At 47.5% G+C, this 11,174-nt stretch overlaps 1 protein-coding gene across 1 annotated transcript; it reads left to right on the plus strand.

Moving 5' to 3' along the window:
- Positions 1–1,726: 1,726 nt before the first annotated feature.
- Fzd4 (frizzled class receptor 4) lies at positions 1,727–10,482 on the plus strand. The gene is made up of 2 exons (XM_036202746.1): positions 1,727–2,433; positions 4,503–10,482. The coding sequence occupies exons 1-2, from the start codon at positions 2,143–2,145 to the stop codon at positions 5,829–5,831; spliced, it is 1,620 nt and encodes a 539-aa protein (XP_036058639.1). The 5' UTR covers positions 1,727–2,142; the 3' UTR covers positions 5,832–10,482.
- Positions 10,483–11,174: the final 692 nt, after the last annotated feature.

Here is an 11,174-nt window from a genome sequence, read left to right on the forward strand (position 1 = left end):
CCCTCCATCTTTAAAAGGTTGGGCCCTGATTTAGTTGGCCCCATTGTTCCCAATTATTGCTTTGATTCTAGCCTCAGCTCCACATCTACTTAAGGAACCAATAAATCTCCTTTACCAGGAGATTATGACAATGATTTGAGATGATGCAGCTTCTATGCGCCCAACAGTTCCAGGCACAGAGCCAAATGCCAAAACCAGCTGATTCCATTACCCTCAACCGGGTCCAGCCAACATAAGAAAACTAAAAATATAAAATATGTGTGCACGTATCCTTCCAATTTATACCTTATCTCAGCTGTGTGCCAGAGGATCGGCTGGATGGGAAGACACAAACAGCTCCAGGAAAAACACTGGCAAGTGCTTAGGCAAACAGATCTGAAGAGGGTAGGAATCCGTTTACTGATTACCCATATCCTCAAACCTGGGCTGCCAGAGGTGTATTTAAAACGAGACTGGTAAGCAGAGGGTAGTCTTATAACCTGCTTCTCACGATCTGTCCAGATAACAACAAAAAAGTAATATCTGGGTTATTTAGCATTATTCACCGGTCACCATGCTAGATGATTTACAGCACAGGCATTAATTACCTCATGAGAACCACTATGTGACAGAAGAGCGTGGACTTCTCTCAGAAGTTGGCCTTCCAAATAGGAGTTTGGGGCTATTAGTCTGACCAATCAAGTAACAAGTAAATGGTTTAGGAAATCACCTGCTGAGCGTCCCCTGGCCTAAAGGGAAGCAGAGAGAAGGTGAACCAACACAAAGCCCTTTGTGGGTGAAAAGGAGAGACGCTGGATTGGAACCCAAGTGGAAAGATCTGCCCAACCCCAGGGCCCCCATGCAATGCAAGAACGGGGACTAAAGGAGTGCAGGATGCAGGGGAGGGGTGTCCCAGGTCTGGATAGGGGCTGGTGAGCCTCCCTCGCCTCGGGTGCACAGGTCAAGCCTCTTCCCTCCCGCGCTCTCACCCTCCCAACCTTATTTAGAAACCGTGTCCCCGAGACAGGAAGGGCGGCGGGCCGAGAAGCACGGAGCGTCCCGGCCTCATTTCCTTTCGAATCCCCCTGTGGAATTTCATTTCGTACGGTGAGGAAATCGGAGCGCGAGCCCGTCGGCTGCTCGGCTGCTCCGGGGCGCCTCCCCCACCGGGGCTGGAGACCGGCTGCTCTCGGGCGCAGGTCGCGCCGAGCGCGGGGCGGGGTCGGGGGGCCGGGCGCCAGTCCCACTGGCTAGGGGTGAAAATTGCTGCGCACTCGCGCTGTACCAGGCACCAGCTCTAAGCGTTTCAGGCTTTATCGCTAATCCTCCCAAGTCACTTTACGGATGAGGAAGCTGACGCCGAGAGGTTGGGCAATTTGCTCAAGGTCACACAGCGAGGATTTAAAGCCACCATCTGTGTAAATCCTAAATACTGTGTTCTTTGTGTTCACTATTTTGCTTGATACAGAGGTGGCCACAGGGCTGGAGTTGACAGCTGGAAGGGGAAGAACATGAAAGGGACATAGATGTGGGAGCACTTCCCACCTGAGAGAGGAGGGCAGGTTGGCTGGGCAGGAGCCACGGGGTTCCAATCGACGCCTGGCCACAGTGTGCAATGGATCCGGGTGGGAGGACGCCGAGCGCCTGGAAGCCAAGCGGGGCGGGGCGGCTCTGGAGCGAGCGAGGGAGGGTGGAGGATCAGGCTGCGGGCCGGGGCCTGACCCTTACAGCGGGAGGGAGGCCCCGCCCCCGTCCGCCCCCTCTGCCCAAAGCGGCCTCTCATTGGATAATTATGTTGTCCGTCCCGCCCCGCCCCCGCCCTGCGAACCTCCAGCGCCGCGGATCGCTGGGGCGGTGAGAGCGGCGCGGCGTAGAGTGCAGGCGGGCTTCGCCGAAAAGCCGGACTCGGCCGGCGCCGGGTTCTGGGATCGCTGCCTGCAGCCATGACCCTAGCAGTCCGTCCCTCTGCCCCGGCTCCGAGCGTCTGATATCCCTCACAGTCTCGTACAGCTGCTGAAGAGGCGGCCGCTGCCCCCTCATCGCCCTTGGCGCCTTACTGGACTCCCTATCCGGAGCTGGGAACAGCGCGGCCACCGGCGCCCCGGTGCAAACTGGGGGTGTCTGCTGGAGCAGCCCCCGCCGCTGCTGCCCGCGGCTCTGGCCATGGCCTGGCGGGGCACAGGGCCGAGCGTCTCCGGGGCGCCTGGAGGCGTCAGGCTGGGGCTGCTGCTGCAGTCTCTCCTGCTCCTGCCCCTGCTCCTGCGGCCGGCACTGGGCTTCGGGGACGAGGAGGAGAGGCGCTGCGACCCCATCCGCATTGCCATGTGCCAGAACCTCGGCTACAACGTGACCAAGATGCCCAACCTGGTGGGACACGAGCTGCAGACGGACGCTGAGCTGCAGCTGACAACTTTCACGCCACTCATCCAGTACGGCTGCTCCAGCCAGCTGCAGGTGGGCGCCCCTACCCCCATCCCCGGAGGGACCCAGTAGATAGGGACTCCCAGACTCCTTCCTTGGAATCCTTGACAGATCGAGCCCCCTGCTCCCCTCCTCACTTGAGGGTACAACGTCTGGAAAAGTGATTTCCACTCTGCACCCCACCCCCCATTTTTCTGTTCCTCTTGGAGACGAGAGGCCAAAACGTTGTGTAAGTCATCTGGCCCGCGAAAGAACCCATTCTTACACCCCGCCCTTCCGTTTTTCTCCCCTGCCCATGTCTGGCCAAGCCCCTAACCCCAGAGGAGCTGAGGGTTATCTTTGCCAAGGATTCCGGCAGCCGCTGCTTAGTGGGCGAGTCCTGGCAGGGCAGCCAGTTGCACCTAAAACTTGGAAAGAGTGATAAGGAGACAGAACTTCGCCCTTTCAGGTCACTCATCGACCTCCTTTCTCCCTGTATTTTAAGTGTAGGTTACCAAATAAAACGTCGCTGCCCATTTTCTGCAGAATGCCCCCGTCATCACTCTGCACTCTTTAGAGGTCATACAGGAAAGAGTTGGCTTGAGTTATTTCTTGTGCTTAGTGTTGCAGGCAGATTTAGTGTTTGGACAGACTGAAAAAGCTCCAGGAAGGTAGTTTGTATATCAGAAGAACTTTTTTCTTTTCTCCTCACTCTTTGGGGGGCGGCAGTTATTAAAATGTTAAAACTTACATATGTGTAATGATACAGAAATTCTTCCTACACTAGTAAGTGGAAGTAATTTGCATATACAGTGTAGTTATAATTTCGAATCTACAACCAACTTAATGAGGAGATGGATTGGAATGAAGTTTTAAAAACTTAACACTGGTCATGTTTTGATTGGTGAGGCTGAGTGGCTTTAATAAACCTAGAAAAGACAGTAATTGGTTAAAAAAAAAAAAAAGAGGCTAGAGTTGTCCAGACTGAAACCTCAAGAAATCTATAGTTCTGGGTGTAGAGAGATAAGAAACAGACTCACAGTTTACTTACCAGTTTATGTTTTTACATAGGTCATTTTAAAAGCTGGATTGTGGTTTCAGGAAGATGGTTGGGATTTAGACCTGTTGCTGGTGAAATATCCCCGTGGAAGTTTCACGACTTCAAAACTAGGTTATAAAAACTTAAGAAATGATCCCCTCACTCTCAGTTTGGAAACAGCGCATAGCTGACATCAGTGGCAATTTTGTTGGAGAAACAGCTTTTGCAGGGATATATATTTTTAATTACGTGTATCCTGAGGAAGCAGCCAAGCTGTTTTGAAAGACAAGACTGGATCCCTTTACATGCTGGAAAATAGTTACTTGTAACTCTAGACTTCATAGACAACATCTGTAAGGAGCCAAGGAGACTGTTTATCAATGCTGGAGGAATTGAGGACAGCAACTGGACTCTCGCCTGCTGGTATTGCAATTTCAGAGACTTAACATTTACATCTTCCTTTTGTGCTGCATTATTATTCCTTGAGCCAAACAAATCCCTGGAGACCAGAGAACCCCCGCCCCCCATATCTCATATCTCCTCCTTGAGTCTAACAGAGTCTCAAATTAGTACATTTTCTGCTTAAATATGGGATTGACTTTTGAAAATTAAAGTGGAAATTAGGAAAAAATAGAGTGGTGACAGGATCTATATTTTCTTACATTTATTTTTAAGGTGACAGAGAAATGAGGATAAAAGGCAAGCACCCATCACCTAAGTGACCAAGTCACTTTATCAGACTCTGTAGATCTTTCAGATGGTAGCTAGAAGGAGAGGGATATTGGAGGTCAGTTTTTAAAAGTTTATTTTCTTAAGGTTTATGTGAAAAGATTATGTAATTCTTCATAAATTTCTTACTTATTCATTCATTGATGTTCCTCTGAAAAGAATTACGAGATCCTAACTAAGAAAACTGTGTAAAAGTGATGGATTATGAGGCACCGGTGTTTCAGGTCAGAGTAAACAGACATATTCCCAGTAGGCTGGCTTAAAGGTAGATATTGCCTGGAAGCGTCCACTCAGCTTTGTGCATTTGCTCAAAACCCTGCTCAGTGTTTTCTTTGTTTTGTCATTTCTTTCCCAGTTCTTCCTTTGTTCGGTGTATGTGCCGATGTGCACAGAGAAGATTAACATCCCCATTGGCCCGTGCGGTGGCATGTGTCTTTCAGTCAAGAGACGATGTGAACCAGTCCTGAAAGAATTTGGTTTTGCCTGGCCGGACAGCCTGAACTGCAGCAAGTTCCCACCCCAGAATGACCACAACCATATGTGCATGGAAGGACCAGGTGATGAAGAGGTGCCCTTGCCTCACAAAACCCCCATCCAGCCGGGAGAAGAGTGCCACTCTGTGGGAACCAATTCTGATCAGTATATCTGGGTAAAAAGGAGCCTGAACTGTGTTCTCAAGTGTGGCTACGATGCTGGCTTGCACAGCCGCTCAGCTAAGGAGTTCACAGACATTTGGATGGCGGTGTGGGCCAGCCTTTGCTTCATCTCCACCACCTTCACCGTGTTGACCTTCCTGATCGATTCATCCAGGTTTTCCTACCCAGAGCGTCCCATCATATTCCTCAGTATGTGCTATAATATTTATAGCATTGCTTATATTGTTCGGCTGACTGTAGGCCGGGAAAGGATATCCTGTGATTTTGAAGAGGCGGCAGAACCTGTTCTCATCCAAGAAGGCCTTAAGAACACAGGATGTGCAATAATTTTCTTGCTGATGTACTTTTTTGGAATGGCCAGCTCCATTTGGTGGGTTATTCTGACACTCACTTGGTTTCTGGCAGCAGGACTCAAGTGGGGTCATGAAGCCATTGAGATGCACAGTTCTTATTTTCACATTGCAGCCTGGGCCATCCCTGCCGTGAAAACCATTGTCATCTTAATTATGAGACTAGTGGATGCTGATGAACTGACTGGCCTGTGTTATGTTGGGAACCAAAACCTCGATGCCCTCACTGGCTTTGTGGTGGCTCCTCTCTTTACGTATCTGGTGATCGGAACTCTGTTCATTGCTGCGGGTTTGGTGGCCTTATTCAAAATTCGGTCAAACCTTCAAAAAGATGGGACAAAGACAGACAAGTTGGAAAGGTTGATGGTCAAGATTGGGGTTTTCTCAGTACTGTACACAGTTCCTGCAACCTGTGTGATTGCCTGCTATTTCTACGAAATCTCTAACTGGGCGCTCTTCCGGTATTCCGCAGATGACTCTAACATGGCTGTTGAAATGTTGAAAATTTTTATGTCTTTGCTTGTGGGCATCACTTCAGGCATGTGGATTTGGTCTGCCAAAACTCTTCACACGTGGCAGAAATGTTCTAACCGATTGGTGAATTCTGGGAAGGTAAAGAGAGAGAAGAGGGGAAATGGATGGATGAAGCCAGGGAAAGGCAACGAAACTGTGGTGTAAAACTAGCCAGCCTTCTCACTGTCCTCATTCTGGAGGAAATTATGTGGTGAATCTCAGTTTGAACAAACTAGAAACACTTTAGCACCCCCACTGTCAGCCCACCACCCCTCGCCCCACCCAGCATCATAAAAGCGATGAGTTGGCTGCAGACTTTGGAATGATCCAAAATGGAAAAGCCAGTTAGAGGCTTTCAAAGCTGTGAAAAATCAAAACGTTGATCACTTTAGCAGGTCGCAGCTTGGAGCGGGGAGGTACTGCTTATATTCAGTGTGGTGCTCGTTTGCCCCTACTGGGTGGTTTTTCAGCTGTGAGTTGATAACTTATGGGGAGAAAAATTAATCTTTTAAAACTCTTTTAAATCTTAAATAGTAACTAGGTCTTTCAGATAGCAAAGTGATCTATAAACACTGGAAACACTGGGGTGGAAGACGTGTTGCAGAGTTTGATAGTTTGGCTGGTCTAACATAAACATCTTCTGGCCTACACTGTCTGCTGTTTAGAACTCTGGAGCGCACTCCCAAGAGGTGGTGTCAAAATCCTTCAGTGCCTTTGTCGTAAAACAGAATTGTTTGAACAAACAAAAGTACTGTACTAACACACGTAAGGTATCCAATGGATTTTTCCCTCTCTCTTGAATTTCAACATCCCTATTCTAGGCAGCCCCCGTTCTCTTCACTTTACACTAATGACTCGAGAAAAATTATTTTTTATAGGAATTTTTGCACGGCAGCATGCCTAATGAGGGGGAAAGGAAAGGTGATTCACTTTCTGACAATCACTTAATTCAGAGGAAAATGAGATTTACTGAGTTGACTTCCCTTACGGACCCCAGAGACCTATTGCATTAAGTAATGTTAAGCAATTGGGACTTAAAATATTTTAGTTTGTGTGATTGCATCTCGGCAGACGCCAGTCTGGAAGAACTGAAATGTTAAATTTCTTGGCAACTTTGCATTCACACAGATTAACTGTGTAATTTGTGTGTGTCAATTACAATTAAAAGCACATTCTTGGACCATGACATAGTATACTCAATTGACTTTAAAACTGTGGTCAACTTGCATTCATAGTGTGATGGTGCCTTTCCCTCTGTAGCATAAGAATGTTATCGGAGTTTGGTCTGCTTACCACAATGGAGACTTATTCAACTTTGCAAAGGCAACTAAGGACAGCAGATCCAAATACTTGGTGCATAATTGTTCCTTAGTAATTGGCAAAGGCTCCTTATAAGATTTCATTAGAGGCAGTGTGGCCTGGAGTATTTATATGGTGCCTAATGAATCTCCAGAATGCCAGCCAGAAGCTAGATTGGTTAGCAGGGGCTATGGTATAGACCGTATGAAACAAGCTGCAAGGTCTAACAGCATGGGTCTTAATTGCCTTTGCTGGGGTATCCAAAGCTTTTAAAATTTATGCTTTAAGTCCCTCACAAGGGGGTACCCTCTAGCAACCTATCAAAAGTTGCAGTTCTTTTAAAATTGTAACTGGCCTTTCTCTTAACCTGCCTTAGGCCTTTTAATCACCAGATCTCTGGGACAAGCTGTTGTACATGTCACAGGTTGCTCTCCTCATATTTCATACCTGTCTGCAACTGCAGTTATTTATTGATTCATGCCTTGTCCTTTTAGTAAGAAAGTGCTTCATGTTTTGTCCATCCTGCTTCGTGGAGAGACATTTCACAGGCTCCAAATCATCTCAAATAAGTGATCAAATTCTAGGAGTATAAATTTTTTTAAAGTGGGATGTTTTTGTTTTTGTTTTTGTTTGAGCTTCATGTCTATGACTTGACCTTTTTTCTCCACACCTTTTGTTTTTGCGAGTTATGTAGCTGCCTGAGATCCAGATGCACATAAGGCCCAACGTGTGTTCAGGAAGGAGCATCTTGGGGCTGGTGACAGAGACCTCCATGGACCTGGGTTGCCCCTGAAGATTTACACAGTCTAAGTACCTAGGCTGGACTAGGGCGTAAGGCTCTCGGAGTATGAGAACTGATCCCTAGAGGGGCCGGTTGAACTCCTGAATGAGCTGCCTATGGAATGTAAAATGGACACTCCCTGGGCCACTTGCAGACAGTTCCCATAGCTGTCCAGGGCCCTGGAGTGTGCACCCAAGGGCAGATTCTGCCCTTACTCACGCTCTGTGCTGGTGTCTTGGGAGTTGTGCAGTGACGCTGGCCCAGGAAAGGGGTGGAGGACCAGGCAGTAGCCGACTGCCTTTGCTGTGCAGCCTCTGTAATGCACTTCTTGGTGATGCTTCAGTGATTGTGGGACCAAGACAGCACCCTCCAAAGGGCTGGGCAAGAAGTGGGTACTGGGCGTGTGTCATCAACAACCATGACAGCATCGAGCCCTTGGGTGACCCTGGCCTCCTGCATTCTGAGTTCTGAAGCTACTGTCCTGACAATTTTTCTGTCCGATCAGTCCTTGCCTTTTGAGGAAAGTTATGTCTGAGCAAAGGGGGCTGGCAGTTCAGACTGGTTTAGTAGCCTTAGCAGTGTCATGGAGTTGTTAGGCCTTCCCTTCATATTCCATATGATGGAGAATATTTCCAGTTTCCAGAAAAAGAACCTGGTGACTGAGGAGTCCCTACCAGTGCCCTTCAAGTACTTTGTCACTTCCTCACATCTTTTTTTACTATTTCCTTCTCACACATCTCTTCCTGGGTCTCTCTCCCTTCCCAGGACCCCTTCTAAATCAGTGACAGAGAGCATCAGCTTTGCTTCATGACAATCTCCATATAACCCCCCTAGGACAATCAGAGTAAACCCCAAGGACTGAGTTCAGGCATCTACTGTGGCCTTGGGCCCAGGAGAGTCAGGGCTTGGAGTGATCCATGGGACTTATGCTGGTGTATTTGGGGACAGCAGTGTGCTGAGGGGCAAGTGTGGCTTATTTGCCTTTCTCTGAGATCTAGAATGAGGCTGTGTGACTGTAATTTTCAAGAAAATTCCTCAAGCTTCCAGATAGTCTATTTAGCACAGCTAAAGGCACCTCTGCCTGACCTGTCTTTGATAAAACTCCTTTGTCTTGCTTCATAAAAGCCAAACCTTGGGGCAGAGGAACGCTGTGTAGGATGGAAGTGGCCAGAACCGCCTGGTTGAACTACTCGGCTGATCATATCTTTCTTCCTTTATGGTGACCCATTTCCTGGTTGCTGGGATGGCTTCTGAGCTGGCACAGTGCCCGGAGGCCTGAAACCAGGGAAAGGTGACACTGTTTCCTGAGATGTTCCCTTACTTTCTTCTCTCCAACACCCCCTTCCTTGTACTCCCTAAACCCAGACCCAGAGAAATATCCTTCTCAGATCCTGAACTGTCTGGCCCTACCTAACACCTCCAGCCTTGTGCTCACAGAATTAAGTGTCTTTGGTATTGAGTGCAAAGTGGGGTCCTAGGACATCAAGATGGACTTGGCATCCTCGGTCCTGAAAGAGCAGGCACAATTGAAAGAGGTTTCGCCAGGGTGCCATGTCTTCTAAGGGGCCCATAGCTGCAGTTAGGAAGAGAAACCAAGAGGACACAGGCTTTGGCAGGAACTGCCTAATGTATGTATAAAGTCCAGCCTGTGACGGAGGGCATTGGAGAGAGTGGCTATTCCTGCCAGTCATGACGAGTCCCCGGACAACGCTCTTTGTTCTTTATTGTATTTGACTTCAGAGTCCCTGTCTGGATTTGCAGTAAGTATGTCTGGCAAAGGACCCCCAGTTATCATTTTCCCTTCGTGCCTAGGTCAAAGATCTTGAAACTCCTGAGGGAGCATTTTGCTCCTCCAAAGGGTCATACTGAAGCCCCAAGTAATAGATTTTGTTTCACTGGCACCTGGATAGAGCTCTCTGTTACTGTCTTTTGCCAAGTCCCCCACCCCCACTCCAGCATGCCTCTTCACCTGATAAGCACATTTGCCCCGGTGGTAACTTGTTTTTCTTTCTCATTTGTCTTACTTCCCTCTTTACAGCAGCCAGTTCCTAGTATTCACCCAGGCAGTTGGTAGAGAGTCTTTGGAATCCCTTATGAACCACATCCGCAGAGCTTTTGTGCCTTTCTGATCTCCCAGAATGTTCAGTTAATGACCACTGCCATCCCAGAAGGCTTCTGAAAGGGGCCAAGGGCAGCTCTGCATCCCAAAAGTTGTGCACACTTCAAAATCCTGGAAGTTTAACAGGCTGAGGCCCGGACTTGACTATGGGCAAGGGGAGAGGTAAGTTGCTTTCTAGAGCTTTCCTAGTGGCCATCCAGGTGGTTCTGAGTTTCTTCTACCTCACAGAGATGGTGTGAGGCTTTGGAAGGCCCGAAGATGAAGGCCACTTTTCTCTTCATAAGAAAGATAAACTAAGTAACAACCCCAGTCTGCAGAAAGATCAAATACAGCTAGAGTTATTTCATGCAGCAATCTGACTAGTTGCTCTCTGGCATTTTCTTGGATCCTCGTGCCTCTCCACAGCTCCAGAAACCTGGAGGCAGCCTTTCAGATGCTTGATATAGAGGTACCAGGCAAACCCTGCTATACATGCCCTGAATAAATTGCTGAATTTCAAAGGAAATAGATCCTCCTTTTAAGGATGTACAATATTGTGTCTGCATTGATGTCTGTATTGTAAATTTCTAATTTATCACTGTTTAAAAAAAAAAAGAACTTGCTATTTAATTTTTGTATTAAAGGAAAATAAAGTTTTGTTTATTAACTGGTGTGTGGTTTGGTATGTTTTTTAAGGTATATGATAGATAGTCACTGGGAAGCATACATACTCAGCACTGAGAAAGAGATGGATCAGTTTGTTTGGTAGATTGAAAAAAAAAATGTGGCTAGTATTTTTTCCCTGTGAGATTTCTACTGGGTCATCAAACCCCTACAATCCAAAGTCAATGCAAGCAAGTGGATCACATGATACTTGGGATGCAGCTAAAGTGCCCAAGTTGTTACCCCAATGATACCATCCCCCCCATGGTATTTCTGAGAGTGGCCATCTTTTCCTTTGAAGTTTAGTCTAGTGTCCTAAAAACAGATTTCTTCTTGCTGCTGGAGCTCCAAGCCTCTTACACAATGGTTCTGTTTTGTGTATATCTCATCATTCTGGCAAAAAAAAAAAAAAAAAAAAAAAAAAAGTCATCTTGGGCTAATTTTCTAAGTTGGGTGATCTCTGCCTCTATATCCAGAGAAGTCACTGGACAAAGCAGCTCCGTTAGCATTGGTGAGATGTGGTTCAGTGGTGGAGTGCTTGCCCGGCATGTGTGAGAGAGACTCTGGCTTTGATACCCAGCACTGCAGAATAAAACAAAAGCCATCAGGACATTATCATCATCTCCACTAACATGGACCACACAGAGAACAGGAGAGCCACTGCCAA

The sequence above is a fragment of the Onychomys torridus genome, chromosome 1, assembly GCF_903995425.1.
Source record: "Onychomys torridus chromosome 1, mOncTor1.1, whole genome shotgun sequence".
NCBI lineage: Eukaryota > Metazoa > Chordata > Mammalia > Rodentia > Cricetidae > Onychomys > Onychomys torridus.

What these genes read in the sequence shown, in the direction of transcription:
- Fzd4 (XM_036202746.1), top strand. Translation starts at nt 2,143, where the DNA reads ATGGCCTGGCGGGGCACAGGGCCGAGCGTCTCCGGGGCGCCTGGAGGC. An exon ending in GCTGCTCCAGCCAGCTGCAG is followed by an intron (nt 2,434 to 4,502) that starts GTGGGCGCCCCT and finishes TTTCTTTCCCAG; the next exon opens with TTCTTCCTTTGTTCGGTGTA.